At 42.5% G+C, this 22785-nt stretch overlaps 4 protein-coding genes across 5 annotated transcripts; 3 read left to right on the forward strand and 1 right to left on the reverse strand.

Annotated features, from left to right (window-relative positions):
- Positions 1-423: 423 nt before the first annotated feature.
- On the forward strand, positions 424-4329 carry LOC103990270 (probable LRR receptor-like serine/threonine-protein kinase At3g47570). The gene is made up of 2 exons (XM_009409346.3): positions 424-3767; positions 3872-4329. Exons 1-2 carry the CDS (start codon positions 506-508, stop codon positions 4294-4296), a joined length of 3687 nt encoding a protein of 1228 aa, XP_009407621.3. The 5' UTR covers positions 424-505; the 3' UTR covers positions 4297-4329.
- Positions 4330-4681: 352 nt separating this feature from the next.
- LOC103990204 (pleckstrin homology domain-containing protein 1-like) lies at positions 4682-5595 on the forward strand. The gene has a single exon (XM_065157507.1). It carries the CDS (start codon positions 4813-4815, stop codon positions 5281-5283), a length of 471 nt encoding a protein of 156 aa, XP_065013579.1. The 5' UTR covers positions 4682-4812; the 3' UTR covers positions 5284-5595.
- Positions 5596-10855: 5260 nt separating this feature from the next.
- Positions 10856-15784, forward strand: LOC135640180 (uncharacterized). 2 transcript variants are annotated; one of them, XM_065154392.1, is made up of 5 exons: positions 10856-11440; positions 11549-11660; positions 12978-13092; positions 14203-15126; positions 15253-15784. In XM_065154392.1, exons 1-5 carry the CDS (start codon positions 11281-11283, stop codon positions 15526-15528), a joined length of 1587 nt encoding a protein of 528 aa, XP_065010464.1. In that variant the 5' UTR covers positions 10856-11280; the 3' UTR covers positions 15529-15784. The 2 variants fall into 2 exon arrangements, with proteins under 2 accessions (XP_065010464.1, XP_065010465.1); XM_065154393.1 differs by having other exon boundaries at positions 15271-15784.
- A 5815-nt stretch (positions 15785-21599) lies between these two features.
- LOC135639460 (pleckstrin homology domain-containing protein 1-like) lies at positions 21600-22587 on the reverse strand. Its single transcript, XM_065153218.1, has one exon. It carries the CDS (start codon positions 22374-22376, stop codon positions 21909-21911), a length of 468 nt encoding a protein of 155 aa, XP_065009290.1. The 5' UTR covers positions 22377-22587; the 3' UTR covers positions 21600-21908.
- Positions 22588-22785: the final 198 nt, after the last annotated feature.

Here is a 22785-nt window from a genome sequence, read left to right on the forward strand (position 1 = left end):
ACTTAATCTAACCTCGTTAGCCTCTAAACTCAAGTAGATATATATTCTCTCTCCTGCCACCATTGAATTTGGGAGTTTTCTGTGTCAACGTCAACGAACAATGGATACCACAAAGTCGTAGTCCTCTTTGATACGCTTTCTAATATTTTTTTCCTGACATTTGAAGAATATTATAAAACAATCTCTATCATGCCTGTCATTGTCCATTAGTCTTAGATCAGATCAAACGAGTCAAAATTTAAGTTGATTTATAAGAGTTTGATATATATCCATTATTAGTTTATGTTTAATAAAATTTATAAATAATTATCTCATCAAATTTATAAATGCTCAATTCGAATTTCAAAGTCCAATGTTGTCATCAGTCCATGAATACATTAATCCGTAAATTGATGTGCATTAGTTTTCATCGAGAAGGATTTGAACGAAACCTGGCCGGCCGGTGTTCGATCCACGGAGACTACCAAGTCGTCACCATCTTCATATCATATAAATCTTCTAATATATGATTCATCGAATGCATGGGAAACCAAAAATTAATTCGATCAGTGCTTTCCAAGGATCAGAACAGGTGACAACCCTTCCAATCTTTTGCTATATTTTGCCGGTACTCGACCTCGTACCTCATCACTTTGAGGGTGGCGCAATGGAGCTCCGACGAGTACTGCTCACTTCCCAGTACGTCCGCATCCTTCTCCTCCTTTTTCTACACTCCCTTCTTTTCCTGTGTCACTCTGCTACCGTAGACCAACCTTCGGGAAGCGAAACCGATCGGGCCGCACTGCTCGCCGTCAGGGCAGCCATCACCGAAGACCCTCGCGGCATCATGAACTCGTGGAACGATACTGTCCGCTTCTGCCAATGGCCGGGCGTCGCATGCGACGATCCCGACCACCGTGAGAGGGTCACCACCTTGGCCTTGGAATTCATGAGCCTCCGAGGGGTCATCTCCCCTTCCATCGGCAACCTCACTTACCTCGGCTACCTGCGACTCTCAAACAATAGCTTTTATGGTGAGATACCCCCGGAGATCAGTCGTTTGGCCCAGCTCAAGGATCTCAATCTGAGCTACAACGCCTTGAGCGGCACCATTCCGGTTAGTCTTGGCCTCTGCACCAACCTCCTAGGCATCGACTTCACTGGCAATCTCATCTCTGGAAACATTCCCGCACAGCTCGGTTCTCTTCTTAAGCTTCTTGTGTTGAACCTCGGGGCTAACAAGCTCGTCGGCGACATCACGCCTTTCCTGGGAAATATTTCGTCCCTCCAACAACTTGATCTGTCGAGCAACAAGCTCACTGGAGAGATACCATCTTCCCTGGAGAAACTTTTCAATCTCTCCCATCTTGATCTCTCAGTCAACGGGCTAGTTGGTGCCATACCCCCTTCGCTTGGGAGCCTCTCTTCCATCCGCTTGCTCAATCTCACAGGCAATGGCCTCACCGGAGCCATTCCACCGAAGATGGCAAGCCTCTTGACCCTTCAGCAGCTGGATCTATCATACAACAGCCTTACTGGAGAAATTCCTCCATTGTTGGGTAGTATCATCCTACTCGAGCACCTCCATCTGAACAGCAACAATCTCACAGGAAGCCTTCCGTATTCCTTGGGGAACCTACTATCTCTAACTTACCTCGATCTCTCCAAAAATAGTCTCAGTGGGTCGATCCCTCCCTCAATCACAAACCTGTCATCACTTCGAGTTCTGGATTTGTCATCCAACAACCTCGTAGGCAGAATTCCGGAGGAAATAGGCCGTCTGACGAGCCTAGAATTCTTCAAGGTGTCCGTGAATGGACTATCCGGGAATGTTCCACCATCACTCTACAACATATCTTCTCTGCAGACTCTGAGAATGGCTTACAACCAGATGTCAGGGACGCTCCCACCAGATATCGGCGACACACTACCCAATCTTCACTTTCTCGACATGGCCAGCAACCGGTTCGTGGGACAAATTCCGTTGTCAGTCGCTAATGCTACGTTGCTTCGACAAATCGACCTCAGCCGCAACAATTTCAGCGGTCGAATACCTGCCAATCTCGGCAACCTTCCATATCTCATGCAGCTTTCCCTAGGGAGAAACAGGCTTGAAGCCAGAGACGCCTTGGACTGGGAATTCGTCTCTTCCTTGGCCAACTGCAGTCTGCTGAAGGAACTAAGACTGGCTATGAATAATCTTAGCGGTGCGCTTCCTGCCTCCATAGCTAATCTCTCGACCCAGCTCAATACTATAACGCTCGGTCGAAACCAAATCTCTGGATCCTTTCCTTCGGGGATCAAGAACTTCGTTAACTTGGTTACACTGGCTATGAATGAGAATCTATTCACCGGCAGTATTCCCGACTTCCTGGGAGAACTTGCCGACCTGGGATCTTTGATCTTGTATGGCAACAAGTTTTCCGGCAACATCCCAGCCTCGCTTGGCAACTTGACTGCATTGAATGAGCTTATATTGTTCGATAACTACTTGGAAGGCAGCATCCCGGTGAGTCTTGGGAAATGCCAGGGTTTGAATACTTTAGATCTCGCTGGCAATCACCTGAGTGGATCCATCCCAATGGAAGTTTTTAGCATCGAATCCTTGTCGAACTATCTTGACTTGTCCAGCAATCACTTGAATGGAACACTACCGATGGAGGTCGGCAGGTTGCGCAACACTCCCTTTTTATCTGTTTCCAACAACAGGCTTTCAGGTGAACTTCCAACAAGCTTAGGTGATTGTCAAGTGCTGCAGTACCTCAATTTGAGTAACAATTTCTTTCAAGGAAGCGTTCCTAAATCTCTGAGCAACCTGAAGGGAATCGAGAAGTTGGACCTTTCATCCAATGACTTGTCTGGTTCCTTCCCAGATTTTCTAGCAGGCTTGCCTTTCCTGAAACTTCTGAATCTATCTTTCAATGATCTGGATGGTGAAGTGCCAGTAGATAAAATTTTCAGCAATTCTAGCGAGTTTTCCGTCGTCGGAAACCACAAACTCTGTGGGGGTATCTCAAGTTTGCATTTGCCTTCCTGCTCAACTCAGACATCCAAGAAGAACAGGTCGCTTATTCTTAAAGTAACGTTGCCGATTGTAGTGCTAATCTTACTGTTTGCTCTGTTTATGACCTGCCGTTACGCGAGAAAACACAAGAAGAATTCTCCCCCAGCTGAACTCACATCCGATGCTCCGACAAAATTGTCTTATCTCGAGCTGATGAAGGCAACCGATGACTTCTCCTCCGAGAATTTGATTGGCGTTGGAAGCTACGGTTCGGTGTACAGAGGTGTTTTGGGTGACGGCAAAACTCTCGTTGCGATCAAGGTACTCAACCTGGTGCAGCGAGGCGCTTTCAAGGCTTTCGTCGCAGAGTGTGAAGCTTTAAGAAGCATTCGACACCGAAACCTGGTCAAGATCTTGACAACCTGCTCGAGTGTGGATCTCAGAGGTAATGAATTCAGAGCTATCGTGTTTGAGTTCATGCCTAACGGGAGCTTGGAGAGTTGGTTGCATCCAGACACAGACAAGAAGCTATACTCGAAGCGATTAGGTCTGCTTCAGAGACTTGATATAGCAATCGATGTTGCTGCTGCGCTGAACTATCTTCATGACCACTGCGAGACGCCAATCATCCACTGTGATCTGAAGCCAAGCAATGTCCTTCTTGATGGCAACATGACTGCTCGTGTCGGAGATTTTGGCCTAGCAAGATTCCTCTCCAATGGCACCAACCGGTATCTATCTTCTTCTTCAGTAATAAAAGGTTCCATCGGCTATATGGCTCCAGGTAAACCTTTGAATTAGAAGCTTTTCTCCAAAGTGTGCAGTCTTCTCATTCATCTGCACGGGACATATAAGAATATATGGTTTAATCGTGTGAATTAAACGCAGAATATGGGATGGGCGGGCAGGTTTCGACTCATGCGGATGTCTACAGCTACGGAGTGCTGCTGCTGGAGCTGTTCACCGGGCGGAGGCCTACCGACGACATGTTTAAGGACGGTCTCACCCTCCAAAACCACGTCGAGGAAGCCTTTTCGAAAGGAGCTCAAGTCACCGGCATCGCTGATCCGTCACTATTCTCGGACGACAAAGAAGGTGAAGACACTTCAGATCTCATGGTCGGAATGCAAGCAAGCGAAAGGATAACGAGATGCTTAGAATCGGTGCTCGTGGTTGGTCTCCGCTGTGCCAAGGACTCGCCGAGAGAGCGCATCACGATCAAGGATGCTGCGAACAGAATAGAGACGATCAAGAGTCTGCTGCTCACTGCCGAAATGAATAAGAGTCCATTTAATACTCCGTGTTTAATATAGTTTTCGTAAAAGAATGGGCTGTTCTGTTTCTTCCTCTGTTTCCTCCATGACTCGGTTCCCCTTGTCAACCCTGCAATCCAAGTAATACCAGAGATGGTTCGCCTTTAGTAACCGCACCCTCGAGACGGAGATGGTGTTTCCTGTCCCTAAGGGTACGCGTGACAGACAGTGCAACTCTCACGTGGGACCCACCACCCCTGTGGCACAGTATTCTCCTTCTCGTCCGACATAGTAGATCCGCATAATACATCTTGTCCTCTCCCTCACACTTCTACCAAACGTTATCTCCTGACGAGGCTCTTGTGTCCTTGTCGATGGACCCCACTTTCTTGAGCGAGCCACTTGGCAGAAGAAATGGTTTTGGGCCGAGATCTCCGGTTGAAGATTCTCGCTCGCCCTTGCCGAAGAGCAAGAGGCGAAGTAACCCCTTAGGGCACAGCCTGGGAATCTGCGTGGCGGTTCCGCAGGAGGAACGGGAGGAGCGAGAAGGGGGGGTGGAGGAGAAAGGGCTAGTCCATGGCGGCGAGCCTGTGGCGGTCGGTGTTCGGGGGGTCGACCTCCGCGGCGGAGGATGAGGGAGGCGTAGCGTTCTGGTCGAACCCGGAGCGGGCGGGGTGGCTGACAAAGCAGGGGGAGTACATCAAGACGTGGCGCCGCCGGTGGTTCGTGCTGAAGCAGGGGAAGCTCTTCTGGTTCAAGGACTCCCACGTCACCCGCGCCTCCGCCCCTCGTGGCGTCATCCCCGTCGCCTCCTGCCTCACCGTCAAGGGCGCCGAGGACGTCCTCAACCGACCCTTCGCCTTCGAGATCTCCACCCGGGCCGAGACCATGTACTTCATCGCCGACACTGAGAAGGAGAAAGAGGAGTGGATCAACTCCATCGGCCGCTCCATCGTCCAGCACTCCCGGTCCCTGGCCGACGCCGAGGTCGTCGACTACGAATCCACCAAGAGGACCGCCAAGGCTCCCGACGGCGATCAAATCTGATAAATTGACGGCGACGACAATCCTCGCAGGTGAGCGTTCTCCTACATCTGGCCACGGAAAATGTATAGATCTAGGGTTTTGTCCACTTCCCCCGGTCTGTTAATCTCGCTGTATGTTACAATAAATTTTGGATCCTTGTTGTTCTTGCTCATTGACAGGTGATGAGTTCACTATTTGATGGGTGAGCTAAGTATGTGTTGCCATTACCTTGTCTTCTTGATCTGGATCTATTTCTTGTTTCATATCCTTCCTGTCTGTTAAACCTGCGCTACTGGTTCAATAAATCTAATCTACGCAAGATTAATGGTTCAATTGGTAGATAATTTTACCTTCTTGTCAAAGATTTTGTAGGTAATAGACGTAGAATGCTTTTCTTTATCTCCATTCTTTTCTTAATCTTCTTGATTTCATACTTGATGTGGTCTGTTGTTTGTGTCCTCTACCATTTTCTACTGCTGATTATGGTTTATATTACTGATGAATCCACGGTTTGTGTTCTTTACTGTTGATCTTCTGACTGGCAGAAGTAATAAGTTTGATCACTTTTCTTTGATGTGCTAAATTATCTACCTGAAGAATTTGCTTTGGTTGTTATTTAGAGTAAACCAATGAATGTTGCAGTGCTTATCATTTGTCTTGGAAACATTAGTCATTCAGTCTCTATCAATGAGATCATGCAAGGGGATTTTGCAATTCAACACAGAACTTCATTACTGTTAGGACAAAGAAAATACTCTTTGCACATATGTCAATTCCATGGGTGTTAGATGAACAAGATATATCTCATCCTTGTATAATATTATGTCTTATGTAATACAGAATCAAGTTGCCTTGACCATAACAAGGCACATTAGTGCCTTTTTAATCTGATAGAGTTCAAAATTGGAAAGTACTTCTTTCTGATTCCTTGAGAGAGTGCGTTTCATGTTTGATATGCTTATTAATAGTGTCTATGTTTCTGACCTTTATTAGTTATTAGGATTCCGATTTGCATCTACTGGATGTAGTTGCAGAAATCACTGAACTTGTGTTTTCTGCCTTTGACAGACTAGGTTTCTACAAAATGGCATTGTCAGGCACCTTTAAATAAATGAGTTATTTTGGAAAAAAAAAATATATAGGCTACAGAAGAGAATGCTCTTACGGTTTTCTAGTTGGAAAATTGGCATCCTTGTTCATGCATTTTTCTATTATTCTTTTACTTTCAACACTTTTTGCTTCTGAAATTTGTAGTTTCCGACAAATACCTAGTTATGTATTATCTTCACGCGCATTAAAATTGAAGCTGCCTGATGAGTTGATGAGACTGTTAAGTAAATGGATAACAACATTTCTGTAAAACGGGAAGGTTCACCAATCAGCCGATCTGTATGGATCAACCGAGACCAAACTGATCGTCCCTGATTGGTCAGCTTTAGGTCGCCAGCAGAATTGGTTGGGATCATTTGGCATGAACTTATCTCTAGTCAATTGAATCCATCTGAGTTTGCCTGATTTCTATATATTGACTGTTGGGAAAAGCAAAACTATGAGAAAAAGGATAAATGAGGGGGAAGGGAAAATTCATCAGGCAACAATGGCAAGAAAACTGGTTATGTCACTCTTTGCCTGATTTTTTTAGTTCATGTGGTCTCACTCTTTGTGGTATTATTCTATGCAAAACCAGTTATGCCTTTAACGAAGATCTAGAGATAGTTAATTTGTGAATTAATATTACTCAGTGATTCAACAATGACAAAATAGAGCTTGAACCGACTCTGTTTTCTTGTTCAACTTGTGCTTAGAAAAAGCCAGGACTAATTGTTTGTGTCGGCTTTGAAGGCTCTTAGTAATTGCATGTACACATGCATGTTCATGGATATTTGTGAATTCTATTTTAGCAGACAAAGTGCTCATCCTGTTCTTCTCATTATGATCCTATTTCTGCTTATTTTAGTGATGAATACTGTAGCATGTGGCAATCTTCATCCTCCTTTAGGTAAACACTTTATATACTGAGGTGTAAATGGTGCTCCGATGCATTATCAATTCATGTCTTTTCTACTAACCTCACTAGCAACATAATATCTTTTGACACCTGCAAACATATGTCCTGCTATTATTTTCTGTCTGCTGATACGTCTTCCAAATTTCTTGTTCCTTTTATACAACGAAACCCAAATCTAGGAAGAACCAATGGTATCATTCTAAGTCTTGCTGCGAGCTGTTTCAGGAACTTGTGGCTGCGGCCTAAAGTCTTGGTGTGTGCTATCTCAGGATCTCAGTGACTCAGATACACGTCTTGTTGGCTTTTGTCATCGAACTACGTGATAATGATCTTGGTAATGATTCTTATATATATGCTTGGTGGATGGTTTTAAAGTTTCATTTGCTTTATACATTATTATCACTTTAATAACATCATCATATTGTCACAGACTTGGTTGAAATTGTCTAAGTCGTGAGGTATCATTGTTGTAATGTCATAAACTTAGTTGAAATTTTTTAAATCGTGAGACACTCTTTGGATTTAACTAAAACTGTTTAAGTCATGTGGTATCTTTACATTATTCGTCTATTAAAGATCAACATAGTTATAAGCTTAGGTCCTAAAGGATCTTTTAAAGAATAAATTGATTGGTTAAATTAATTAGTTAAAAGGCAAGAAGTGGATAAATCTTAACGTTTCATAAAGAGAATAATTTTACAAGCAATTTAATAAATACTTAAAGAAAAAAAAAATAAAAAATAAGAACTTTAAAAGGTAAATGAACAATTGTAAGTTCGTAAACAATTGTTCATCGGGTTTCACGCATTGAAAATTATCGTAGACTTAATGTACGAATTTATGAAGTCAATCAACGTCCAATACTATCCTAAACGAGATACAGATTTTTTTTTAATCGGAACTTATAGAAAATATGTTATGGCACGTATAACTAAGTTATTTGGAAATAATTTTATTCATTCTAATAAGTGATTATTTTATAAGTTTTTAAGCTGTTTATGTTATAATTTTTAAGCAAAACATACAAAAACAAAACATAACATTTCAGTTCACGAGCATTTGATGCTTAACCGCAAGCAATTTATCCAAACAAAATCGAAGCACATGATAACACCAAATGAATGAGATATAGCCGCTTATCAGTGATGATCGGCAGTCGTACCATACGTCGGTGTACAATAAATAATATGGCGATATTTTTTAGAAACCTCTTACTTGGTCATCAAGCAAAGGGAAAAGCTTTTAGCCACGATGGAGATGGAGATGTGGAAGGTCAGATACGACCGGGAGGTGACTTATAGCAGTTGTTACAAGTTAAACTGGCCTTTCTGCGACATAAACAATCTGTCTCAACAGCATATGCAAATGTTATTTCAACACCATATCTTACAATCCCAAGACAGCTGGCACGATTTATGATCCAAAGGTCATGCAGTCCAAGGTCAACGCAAATCACAATAACATTTTCCACATCGAACAAGTAATAGTGTGTAAAACAATTAGAAGATATATCAGCATCGAGAGATAACATCTTCACCATATCAAAACAAGGAGAACTTTATTGTTTCCCCAAAGGTTGGGAAAATAACTATAGTTACTGACTAAACCATAATAGAACTAACCAAAGAATCTATCGGCCAACTGCAGCAACAGGGAGGTCACCAGACAAATTCAAGAAACATCGCAAACTAATAGTCACGAACACAATGCCGTATGCTACCAGAACCATAGGTGCATGCCACGTTAAGTTTCAACTGTGTAACTGTGCGACCTGACTGCCCCAAGAGCTGGGGGCGGTGTCGTCTGCCTTTGGGACAATGCATCTAACATCGCTCAAGCACTCCTGAAGATGCCATCTCGTCAGAGGGGTTGTCCCGCCCCCGTGAGAATCAACGACAACGTCGAATCGAGCCGCAACCAACTCTCGCACGTAGGTATAAATACCCCCGGTCGATCCCAAGGAAAGAGGGGAGAAAAAAGAGGGGAATCCAAACCAATCTGACTTGCTTATCGGAGGGGCCAAAGTCGGGACTCACCCGACAAAGGCCATTTTGCAAGGAGGCGATCGCCATCAAGTTGCAAGTGTCTTCACCCCGAAGTTGCCACCCAATACGCAGAGGAGGGTGGCCCAGCGGTTCGGATCCCGACCAATGTCAGCCCATATCTCTCATCTCAAGGCGGTGCCCATGTCACGAGGAAGATCGCCAACTATCCCGGGCACGAGAGGACACATCTCGCTATAAACGATGCTCGGGTCAACTAGCTTTGGAGTGCTAACCCCTAGGACTCGACTGATCCTATCGCTCGCGAGGACTTGGCTGATCCTGCCGCCTCAACCCTCGCCCGAGACGCTCGAGGGACGTAGCCACCTCATCGACCCACTTATTCCACCATAAGTTCCTAACGTTGGCACGTGGGCTGCTGACTCATCAGCTACGATATTTTTGTTCACTAACAAGAGGGTACATAAAATTCTTCTAAATACTATAAGCAACACTCAAGAAATCAACTGAATGAATAAGCACAGACAGAATAGATGCTATCTAATTTCCCTTTTTTCAGATATAAAAAGTTTGTTCCTAACTTTCAGTATCTCTTGTCTCATGCATATTATAAATGTGCCTTTCTTATGAAGAGTGCAAAAAATTAATACAGATTAGGTAAAGCTACAGAGTACAAACCTTTGGTAGTCCTCAGCTGTTATACTGTTGGCCCAGAAACCTGCATAATTGTCATGGGCTTAAGTTGCAATGAAATGGAAAATCTAGAGTGTGAGGACATATATTGATCAAGAAGAAGCCAGCTTTTAAACCAGAAGCCCTAAATTGAGTGACAACAAAGCGCATAGATCTCATGGGAAAAAAAGAAAAAACAAATTAAATTAAAAGAACTATAAATAATAATAAAATTTATTTTATTATTCCTAAAAGATTATAAATAATAAGAGATTGTCAATAGTAAAAAATAAAATTTAAATAATAAACTCTTTGGGAAAAAGTAAAAAAGAGGATGCTTAAAAAAAAAAAAATTGTCACATGAATTTCTGTTGTTGCTAAATTGCTCAACGATTATTATTCTGTTGTGGATGAGATCAGTTAACGGAAGACAACAACGACGACGGGGACCGCTGGTGGGGCCAACGCGAGTTTAATTTCCGATATGGCATCGGCTACTCCAATGACAAGGCAGGTATGGGGTTCACGTGTAGGAGATGCATCGCCTCTTCCAAGTAAATCTGATGGAGCGGCGGTCTCGTGATCGAGTCTGAAAAGGCCGGGCGTTTGAAAGTGTACACGTGGCGCTAAAAACGTGTTCTTGACGACACCGCCGGCGGGGACGAAGTAAAAGAGAATATACAATTAATAATGAAGCCAAACTACTTATTATATGTTTTACGAATTCATATCATCATATCGATGTTGGTCAGACCAATGTGAATCTTTCCATGTATTATATTTCGAATGGAGACAATGGGGAGGACCATTTTGTAACATACACGAAAGTTGAGGGCCTGTTCATGTAATTTACGGAGGGAGATTAAATGTGCCGCCTCCCCCGAGTTGGGAAAAGGCACCGTTAGCTTTCCTTATCGGCCATCCGACGACGGCGACGCTAAGCAAGCAACCGCCTGTGTGTTTGAGTCACTCTTGCCCTCTCTCCTCCTCCGCTCGTTGCTTCGCTCCCATTTCGCAGATCCGAACGCCTCCGAAGTCGCCTGCCGTCCTCTTGCTGAGGAAACCCCAAATCCGACGGCGATCACCGTTGCACGGGCGCAGACGTGAGTTACGTTTTCGCGCTGCCTCTCTTTTTCTGCTCTTCTTTTCGCATCCTTCCGTTGCTCCGTCGCCATTCCGCCCGTTTCCTAGCTCGGTGGCGCGATCTGCCCCCTTCTCCTTTCACTCACATCGATGGAGCTTCGATGGAGAGAGTAGTTCGGAAAAGCTGGGGCCTCGGAGTGGGGTGTAGGGACTCGAGATTTGGCTTGGGGAGAGGTTTGGTGGCAGAGAAACATGAATCGGAGCCTTAGGGCAGCGGTGGCGCCGTCTCCCGGGCGGACTATGACAAAACAGGCGGACGAGGAGCTCGCCCTATTTCTCGAGATGCGGAAGCTGGAGAAGGAGCAAAACAACCTTCTTCTTCACAGCACCGCTGAACTCGATCCCCCGTTGGGTAATTTTTGACCCTTGTTCTCTGCTCTCTCTCTCCGATTCAGGCGTTCCTTGCTTCAAAAAAGGTACCTCTTTTCTTTACGTTGCTCTTGTTATTTGTGGTCGGTAGGGTCTAAACCTGGGACCGCTCCTATATTCAAGATCGCCTCATCGGCGCCGGCACGCGAGGCCGGGATTGGTGACTTCCTAAATTCCGACAGTGAAAAAAATGACTATGACTGGTAACTCTTTCAGCTGTTTCTTTCTAATTATGCCTTTCACTTGCCACCCACTTTCTTCTTCCATATAAGGATTAAAGTCATCAACCGCTATTTTGGTGTCCCAACATGAAATGTGTTTTTCTCTTCAAAGATGTCTGTGTATGTGGAATGCATTTCTTCATTCTATTTGTGAATCTCTAGTCTTACAATTTTAGGTTTTTCTTCATAATTCATCGAAATAATATATTAAGGCTCACACTATATTAGAAAGTTGTGGCTTCTGTTGGACATGCCAAAACATGGGAACTGGTGGGTTTGTTATACTGGGAAAACACTGTTCTTTGATATCCATGAATCCCAAAGTCCATAGATGTCAAATCTTGTTCACAGTTTTTTACCCTCAACTCAAGCTCATTCTGTCATTGTGCTGTATTCTGGTTCGCCAATACTTCTTTCACATTTCTTATGTTCTTGGGTTAGGTGACTATATAACAATTTCAAAGCTTCAAGCTGCATCATACCATACATTGCCTTGTCTATTAAGGTTTTGACCTGCAATGACTAACTGCAATGTTAACCATAACTAAGTTGGAGACTTGTTTATCTGAAGTTTTTCTTTGGGCTTCTTGTCCTCTTTGTATTAGCTCCATGGGTAACATATAGATAGTTTGTTCATAGCAACTCTTACAAGCTTTAATATATTTTCCTAATTTTTAAACCACCAACACCAGATTAGAAAAAAGGGTTGGGGTTTTTATATTTTATGTTCGATCTTTAACCATTCAGAAATCATCTAATAGTATGTTTTATTCTATAGATAAGACTAAATAATTTATATTTTCAATCCCCTGGATGTGGGTTGGCAAAATAGCTCAATCTCAACAGGTGAAATTAAATAAATGGTGAGGAAAATTATATAATGCAAAACTCAAACTTAGTACCTCCTGCTTTGATACAACATCACCAACTTTTTTAGAAGCTTAAACTAACAGATTAGATGGAGTTCTATGATTTATATACTAACAAGGTTAATTACTGAATACTGAGGAGAAGAGTCCAGAGATGGCTAGGATATCAGGAATGAGGATTAGTGTCTGATTGCATAGTTTTATAGATCTACATATGGCTCGTAGCAGTGTTGACTCAAGCTTCTGATACATCGTATGATATCATGATTCTCTTAATATACAGATTTTGATAAACATAATTGCAAATTGTCAGTTAAGTGATGAGAATGTTATACATTGAAGGCATAGCTAACATTAGAGTTGTCTTATGGGTTAATTACTAATTGTCTGCTGGTTATGATACAAAAGGTGTTTTTTCCTTTTCTTTCAGGCTTCTTACACCACCGGGTACTCCACTCTTTCCATCTCTGGATACTGAATCAAAAAGATCCCCTGTAAGTAGCACCGGGACTCCAAAAAATCGTTCTACATTGCAAAAATCCAGGGTGAGCTCTCTAACTGATTTATCTCCTTTAACATTTGCACATAACAATTTGAGTGTATCTTCTAATTTGAATTTGGACACCAAAAGAAACCATGGATTTATTTTGTGCACATTTTAGTGGTATTATTACTTGTGTATAGATACAGTACTCTTTGGTGATGCATGTTGGACACTGTTAACTGTCTATCATCACTTTCTCTTTACTTTTGCGGGGTGTTGAGTATGCTCAACCTTATGGAAAAGAATGGCAGATAAACATATTAGAGCTTGATTGGTATGAATTTTTAGGGTTTTTTTGCTAATATGGCCTTCCAAATCTTATGTTTGTCCAAATACCCCACAAATGTGTGAATTACTTGTATAATGCCTATAAACATTGGTTACCCATCGAATTGGCCCTTCCGGTAAGTCTCTAACACCAAGTTCATAAGGCAATGACTTTTAAGGTATTGAAAAACTAAAATGTTCTCTCTCTCTCTCTCTTAATGTTACTTCAGTTCACATTTATTTGCAGTTCCTGCTTGTCTAATAAATTGCTAATTCAATAGGAATCTGCTAGTTATTGTCCCTGAGGAGACATCTTAATGATTACAGTGTATCACGTGCAGTCATGAATAAGATTTAAAATATAAAATAGGAATCTAGTATTCATCACACTTCTCAATTGTAGATGTGCCATGACTCTGATATCATCAATCTGGGGGGTTCCAATCGACTAAAGATCTAAGCCTTGTAACTCTTCTTACCATATAAGACTCATTGATGCTTTTAACCATGTAAATATACTGCTGTGACCCTTATGGTTATTCATCTACTTAAAAGGTTTGAAGCTCTTTGATAATCATCTGTCAATTACTTTATTTTGGCTTCCATTAGATAAACAATTAAGTTGAAAATCTAGCTTTCATTCTTCTATTCCTTTTTTTTCTCATAAGTCTATAAATTTGACTGACATTCAATTTTTATCAACTTTCGGACATTAAATGCCATGGAAGGGTGTACATTTTGTTAACATATATGGTTATTTTCGTATTTTTGTGATAAGCTCTGCTGCATTTCCTTATTTCCTTATTTTTCTGTTGCTTTTCTGCATCTTAATGCTATATTTTAGTTAGCAAATGCTCCAGATCCTTCAAGGAATGCAGCATCAAGGCAACCAACAACATCATCTGGTTTTAATTCGTCTACTGTGGGAACTCGCAGACCGTCATCATCTGGTGGTCCTACTCATAGTGCATCTAGACCTGTAACTCCAAATGGACGCCCTACATTAACTGCAGCTTTAAAACCTACCAGAGCTTCCACTCCCACTTCACGAAATGCTTTACCTTCAAAGTCATGTGCTCCTCCACCACGATCATCAACACCTGTTAGATATTCTACACAAACATCTAGGTCATCTGTACCTGCAGCGAGCAAGACTGCATCAAGGTCAGCTACTCCTACAAGACGACCTTCTGCCATATCTGCTGTTCCTTCCAGCTCTGCTCCATCAAGTCGATCATCTTCTGTCGCAAGGTCAGGTTCAACAGTATCTAAAGGTTCAACACCATGTGGAAGCTCTTCAGCCATAAAACCTAGATCACTGAAACCCTCATGTACCCCTGGTTCTTCTCATGATGCACCCTCAAACTCACACACATCATTGCCTGAGAGGCCCTCGGCTTCTCGAGGTAGACCTGGAGCACCCAACATTCGATCATCTTCTGTTGAGCCTGGACCAAATGTCCGACCAAGGCGGCAGTCTTGTTCTCCATCCAGAGGGCGTGTTCCAAATGGTAATGTTCATAAAGGCAGTTCTGTTCCACCATCAAGCAGACCACATGCAAATGCCAATGACAACATGAACCCTGTTCTAATTGGAAATAAGATGGTTGAACGGATAGTGAACATGAGAAGACTTGTGCCTCCAAAGCAAGATGACCAACGATCAAGCCATAATAACCTCTCTGGCAAGTCTTCTCTCACACCAGATAGCACTGGCTTTGGGAGGACACTGTCAAAGAAATCGCTGGATATGGCATTGAGGCATATGGTAATATATTATCCTTCATATCTTTTGCTTCCTCAGCTATCAGAAATCCTGCTTTTCCAAGCTTGCTGTCCATGTTCTTCCTGATAAGTGGTCAAAATTTTGAAGTATGATGTATCTTATGATCAGATATATTTGCAAACGCAGGATATAAGGCGGAGTGTTCCCAACAGTTCGAGACCATCCATGACAAATGTTCCAGCTTTATCTGTGTATGTGAGGTCAGGACCCACAAGAAGCAGAACAGTTGGTGTCTCTGACTCTCCTCTTGCCACAAGCAGCACAGCGAGTTCCGAACATAGTGTCAATAACAACATGATCTGTCTTGATGGGAATGAAATCGAAGATGATCTTACTAGTGAGAAAGGAGGCAGGTGCTCGCCTGCTGTTTTCATTGCCAGATGACCACCACATGGAAGAGTTACATTCTTGCTATTGAACACATTAGTTTTCCTATGATTTGTCATCATGGTAAAGGCCTCTTTTCGATGTGACCTGATGATATATTTACTTCATCTTTGATCTTGTTGGTGGTATTTAGGTTTCTAATGTCAAAAATACCAGGCCCTCCTGTATGTGTAGAGGTAATTGCTCAACATTTGGCTTGCAGCTCTTTTGATAAGTTATTATAGATTTCCAAGCCTACCACATTTCAATGCTCCTTTAGCAGACTTCCAACATTTTAGTGTGTAGAATTGCTACCTTGCACAGCTTTTCTCGTGTATTTTTGGAAGAGCTGGGCAGGGAAGTCTTTGTATTAACTAGGCTTTTCTTCTTGGGGTTTGCATCTATTATCTTTTGGTAGACGATAAAGTAGATGAATTTTTCCAAGCTGACCTCGAAGGGGTACTTAGATGGGTTGAGATACATGTTGAATCTTTTCAGAATTTGGATCGTCTTGATTAGGTCCGCCAAGTGTGTATCAGACATTCTATTTTTTACTATAATATTGTTCACATATATTTCTATATTCCTTTTGATCTAGTACTTGAATATTTTGTTCACTATTCTTTGGTATGTCGCTCCTACGTTCTTTAACTCGAAAGGTATGATCTCGTAATAGTATATGCCTTGGTTGGTCATGGATGTGTGCTCTCAATCCTAAGGTGTCATCCTGATCTAATTATAGCTTGAGAACGTGTTCATGAAGATAAGGAAGAGGATCGATCCTAAGTGGCATCTACTAGTTGATTGATTTGAGAAAGAGGATAGTTATCTTTCGGATAGACTTTGTTGAGATCGGTATAATTAATACACATTCTCTAATTTTCATTGGCATTTTTTTGACTAAGACAACATTGGAAAGCCATTGAGGGTGCTGGACTTCAGTAATAAATTTCGCCCTCGATAACCTATCGACCTCGTCATTGATTGCTTGTTGCACCCGAGAGTGAACTTGCGAGGCCTTTGCTTCATGAGTCGGGCCTTGGGAAAGATATTATGCAATATTTGGATTAATGCCCAGCATGTCCTTTGGCGACCAAGCTAACACCTCGACGTTTTTTTTTTTTAAGAAATTTGATTAATTGCACACGCTCCTCCTTGTCGAGTGGTGCCTCGATTAGTTATTCCATCGACTCCGGGTGCAAAAGAGGCTTCCTGAAATCGCGAGAGTCCATTGGCGTTGGCTCGAGCTTAGCTTTCTTCGGTAGTGAGACGATCGTCAAGTAGCATTGCTTGGATTCTCATGGGATGCTACTTAGTTTTCTAACGTCAACTTTTGTCAGGAATTTCATTACCAGGTGGTATTTGGATACCATCGCATTCAGTTAGTTAAGAGTAAATCGATCGATGATTGCATTGTAGGCCAATGGAATGTTCACCACGATGAATTTGGTCGTCAGCATCTTCGAGTAGGGCTCTTAGCCAAAAGTGAAATGTAGGCTCACAATCCCAAGCGGGCAGATGGAATCACCCATGAATCTCGTCAGCGAAGATGCCACCGAGGAGAGGTTGTTAGCTGACAATCTGAGCTTTTGAAAGGCATCAAAATAAAGTATGTTGGCAAAGCTACCTGTGTCAATCATAACTCTTTTCACCCGAGTGTTGATCATCCTTACGAAGACCACTAGTGTGTTGTCGTGGTTCGGGTCGTGGTACTCTCTCTCCATTTCCTTGAAAGTGATCTCAGCACCTCTTTCTTGCCTCGGACATTTCTCTATGATGAATCGGGCGTAAACTTTGTGTCCTACCCCTCGAGGTGGGCCCACCGATGATGACATCGATTTATCTTTTCACTAGGCCTTATGGGCAAGACGACGATTCTTGGGGTTTGTGGAGGAGCCTCCTAAAGTGCCCTCGATGGATGAGCTCTTCTATCTGGTCCTTTAGATCATGGTATTTTTCAATGTCGTGGTCGTAGTCTCGGTGGAAGCGATAATATTTCAATTTGTCCCTCCTTTCTAAGGGGTCCTCATTGGCAGTGGCTTTTTTAGAAATCCCTTTTTCCATTATTTGTAGGATGATCTCGATCCTTGCATATTAAGGGGAGTAGACCCAAGCCTCAAGTGAGATACCTCAGGTCAACCATGCTTCCTTCTCAATGAGTCCGAGGTTGGTGCTTGAGGCAATTCTATGCATGGCCTCTTGTGGGTTTTCTTGCGCTTACTCGAGTTCATTATTTCTGCATATATATACTAATTGGTCCTCTTAAGTGTCTCGGGGATTCTTATCAGTGGTCTTTCCACCAATGACAAGAAGAATTGGAAGGGCCTTAGGCTCATCATAAAGGCTTGTATTACCAAAGAAGGGTGAGCGTCCTAGATGCCTTAGATTTCACCGGTGAACCACATAACAAAGTTAGAGAGGGGTTTGTCCTCCCTCTGCCTCAGTCTAAGTAGCATTGCTGTGGATAGCTTTGAGCATACATTCCCAAGGAAGTGGAGCTCAAATTCCTTCACAAGGTGAGTGAAGGATGAAACTAAGAGGCTCTCAATATGGTTGGGAACGCTCAGCACATCAGAGCGTCTAAGATATCATATTACAACATATGAGCTCAGAAAGCTACAGTGGGTCGGAGCTATCATTAAGGGCCTCCAATTACAAGAGGTAGAAATTCATCAGGATTAGTTCTTCTTGAATGCTATGGACGAATGGGGAATGACCCAAAGTGCACCTTTCCCCTTTGATTGTTAGAACTCTCGGTGCATCTCGTCTAGGCGCTGATCCATCAATCGCAGTTAGGCTCTCAAAGAGTCATCCATTGAGTCAACCGATTGGGTTTTCGACTCAAGCAAAGCTGGCCCGTGATGCGAGGGCATGTTCATTTCCACAGTGCTCTGGTTAGCATTTTGATCGATCGGGGCAATTTGGGGCTACCAGCAATGGATCAATCGAGGGAACCCTAGTAGGTGCAAGTGGAAGTGGTGGTTGAATCATTGGTCGCAATTGTGAAGGGGGAATTGCTTATTGAGCTAGTTGAGGCAAAAATGGGGTGATAGCTTGCATCATTCCAATGAGGATCTGCACCTGGTACGTAAGGCTCAGAAAAGCTTCGACAAAAACAATTAGATGCCCTGTGATAGCCCCCAAAGGCAAGAGCTCGAGGTCGTTGAACAAGCGCCAGTAGCGACGCCTTGCACTTAAAGGTACTATGTGTCAGTGGCGACGCCTCCTCGTTGGAGCGCTCATTAAAAGGGTTCACGAGTGGATGCTCTTACGACATTCAAACCCTCCTTCTAGCGTCAAAATGTTATTACCTGGATATCATCGACTGAGAGTCGACGCGGCTTGGTCTTGACCCAAAGGCACGAGGCCTTCCAAGTAACCCTTGTGGTAGCCTAGTGAGATGATCGCTACAGTGCCGAGGTGGTCTACGACTGACAAGATTGACCTGAATGCCCTCCATGTCATTGTCTTGGTGACGATGGCAATCAACAGTGAGACCAATTTATTCATCAAAATATTCTCTATCAAGATATTTTCGCTTGTGCGATTGACATATCGAACTCCAGTGTTGTGTTCGTCTACATTGGGAGTTAGTTTCCTTTGGCATCATAAACTTAATCTGACGACGGAAACGCAAGTCGGTCCCGTATACTAAAGATTTAGCGTTTGGTGATCAGTAATCTTATCTCTGAATCCAGATAAAAAAATATAAAGAATTAGTATTCCTTTGGCATCCATGAACTTATCTTATATGGAAACACAGGTCCGCCCCTTATGCTTAAGATTTAACATTTAATGATCAGTTATCTTTGATCAGTGATCTTATCTCAGAATCTTGATAAAAAAAATATGAAAGGTTATAGTATATCACCAACGTAAAATCATGTCAAATCTTATGAACACACATAGAATGCGAATGCAGACCACACAAAAAATACATACGACCAAAAGATTTGTTAACAAGCAAACGATATCTACAGACGGATGTCAAAAAAAGACCCAAAGGAAACACAAAATGATCACCAAACATTTGCGACGAGCAACATATGAGTATTCACTTGATAACCCCTTGAAAAAGAGTTGAGTAACACAATTTCATTTCAGTCATTTTCATCTCAGTGAGATTGCTAGGGAAATCAAGTTCATAACGGATTTCCAATTGACAAAGCCAAGATTAAAAAGGACAGCGAGGAGGAGAGAAAGTGGGCAAGTCATTCTACAACCAAATTCATGGCCAAAAAACAAAAAATCAAAATCCATGTTCACAATGGTGTCGGTTACGTATACATGATTGTGTACTCTTCCCCGAGTTTTCTATCCCAAAACCACAAAAATGAATAAAAATTATGAGTACAAATCCATCTATAATCAAAATCTAATGCAAAGTATCCAAACTACAGCAGTGATTTTTCTTGGTAGGCTTTACTTACTACAACTGGATGAAAACTCATATAGTTATCTAATGGCCAAACCTGCATTGCACAAAACTTATCAAATTTGTAGGCGAACATCAAACCATGTTTCAATTGGAGATTCTTCAATATTCTAAACGGAGGCATTGAAATCTAAGTTTACTAAAAGGTAAATTTAAAGAAGGGGAAATAAGTTGAGTTGCTCAGCGCTGAAAAGATAGCAAAGAGATGAATTCATGAGACAAGGATACTTCATGCCTCACTATATTCAGCACAAGAGCTTTACCTAGAAAATGAGAATTGCAGCCCCTCCTACAGGATAAAGACAGCCATTAAAAGTTAAATCAAATCCAGCAAGAAACCAATAGATTAAATGGTAAGGAGGATATAGAGAACCTAAGTGCTTAATTAATTAAAACAAGTATGCATGAAACATGGGGATTCAAAGAACTACAACGGACATGAGAGACAGTTATTACCACACAATCTGAAGAATCACTGTCTGTATTCGAAAGAAGTCAAAATGAATATTACGCTTCTTTGAAACCCACTTACACATTATCCATGTCAGAACAAAAAGTATGCTCTAAATCTATTTTATCAACTAAAAGAGAAGTACTAACTATAAGTTACAGATTCTATCTCCAGATATTCGCCAAAGGTATGTCCAACACAGAGCCAACAACTATCGTCTAACAAGAATGAAATAATTTGAAACTAAAGACAGAAGAATATATAAGACAGTAAAAAGAGGCCTAAGAGGCTAATTTTGCCTAGTCATAGTCCTTGTCTAACAAGACATAGTAGCAAAAGAACTACAGTTACAATAACAATGAGCTGGAATTCCAAATACAGTAGCAAGAAGTTAAATTTAACAATGGCTTTGATATTGCCAACGGAATATCCGCAGATGGGTACAATTAAGGAAAGATTTTTGCAAAGCTTTAGCAAACTATAGAAGAAACATTATGAAAGAGAAAGGAGAAGAAAAGACACTAATTCGCAAGTCACCACTAGAGGAGAAGACAAGAGCCATCAATACATTTTCAGACTTGGTAGATAAAATCCATATGGGGCAAGAGATTCGTTAGCCAAAAGACTCTGTAATAAAGATTAAAAGAGTCATAATACAAGATGGTCCTCACAAGATTTCTGTTCTTAATAGTTCTCAAAGAACAAGTCGGACAATTGATAGATTCATTGATTAAAAATTGAGACAACCACTTTAAGGACAAGCTTCTTTACCAAAACAAGAAAATAACAAATCTCTGACAAGATGGACCTGAGAAAAGAACAGATCAGCAAGGAGTACTCCAGCAAACAAGTAGCATGGTTTATTATTGCAACCAAATGTCATCATTTAAACACCCAATTTAATATCAACTAATCAGGGGTTTGATCCCCAGCAGGGCCAGGTTTGCATCATTAATCCCTTATTTCTTTGGTGTATATGCCTGTGCATATGGTTAAGGGAAAAAAAGTTGGAAGACACGATGAATTAAATACAAATGAAACTAATATAATTAAAATCAAAGAAAGAAAAGGATGACATGAAAAACATGATGCTTGAACAGATATATCAACTATCCAATGATCAATGATCCTATCATCTCATTCAAAAAAAAAAGCGATATATGGAATTGCAAAAGCATAAAAATCGACAATCACACAGAACAATAAAGTAAGAAAGGCAATTATAATTGCTAGAGAACATAGGGAACAGTGTAAAACGGATAGTTCTACACAAAGATAAGGTAGATCCACAGCGAGGCAGGGAAGGCCACCACGATAGATACAGGATCTTATAACCGTAGCAAGCTGGCCAAGATCCAATCAGAGAAGAAATCACACAAGTTTATCCACAGCATAATAAAGAATTAGAAACCCTAGATTTTGATATTTTAGAAGGGAGATGGCCTGATAGGCGCACCTATTCATCGATCATCACCATCATCATCTTTTCTCTTCTTCATCGTTGGAGGGTTTCTAATCACTGGAGGAGGAGGGTTTGGCGGATCGCTTGGTACTGTCGTAGTCGACGACCTCGGCATCAGCGAGGGACCGGGAGTGCTGGACGATGGAGCGGCCGATGGAATTGATCCACTCCTCCTTCTCCTTCTCGGAGTCAGCGATGAAGTACATGGTCTCGCCCCGGGTGGAGATTTCGAAGGCGAAGGCGCGATTGAGGACGTCCTCGGCGCCCTTGACGGTGAGACAGGAGGCGACGGGGATGACGCCACGGGGAGTGGACGCGCGGGTGACAGTGGAGTCCTTGAACCAGAAGAGCTTCCCCTGCTTCAGCACGAACCACCGGCGGCGCCACGTCTTGATGTACTCCCCCTGCTTCGTCAGCCACCCCGTCCGCTCCGGGCTCGACCAGAACGCCACGCGCTCCTCCTCCTCCACCGGGGCAGCCGATCCTCCGAATACCGATCGCCACAGGCTGGCCGCCATCGACTTGTTCCTTCTCTATATGGCGTCTTCTTCTCTTCCGCTGCCTCTCTGCTGGGCGGGCCGCGGCGTGCGCGTTCCTCGTCGTCTCCGGTTATGTAGCTGGAATTATGCCGTTTCTAGGGCTTCAAGATTCTGCTCCGCCTTCGTGCCCTTTCTCTGTCGAGCAACTCGATTGCGATGGGCTTATTAAAGGAGGGAGGTGAATGGACATCTCAATTTGCACCGCCTCTGGCTGCGGTGCGGTCCGATTCGTATGGGCCTATTAAGGGAGACCGGTAGTTGGACATATCTCAATTTGATCCGCCTCGGCTTGCGGTGCGGTCGAGCCGCGATGCTCGACAATCTATTAGGGTCCCAATCATCATATGATTTAAATCGAATTCGAATCAAGCTCAAGTTCACAATAGCC

This window comes from Musa acuminata, chromosome BXJ3-6 (genome assembly GCF_036884655.1).
Source record: "Musa acuminata AAA Group cultivar baxijiao chromosome BXJ3-6, Cavendish_Baxijiao_AAA, whole genome shotgun sequence".
Lineage (NCBI taxonomy): Eukaryota > Viridiplantae > Streptophyta > Magnoliopsida > Zingiberales > Musaceae > Musa > Musa acuminata.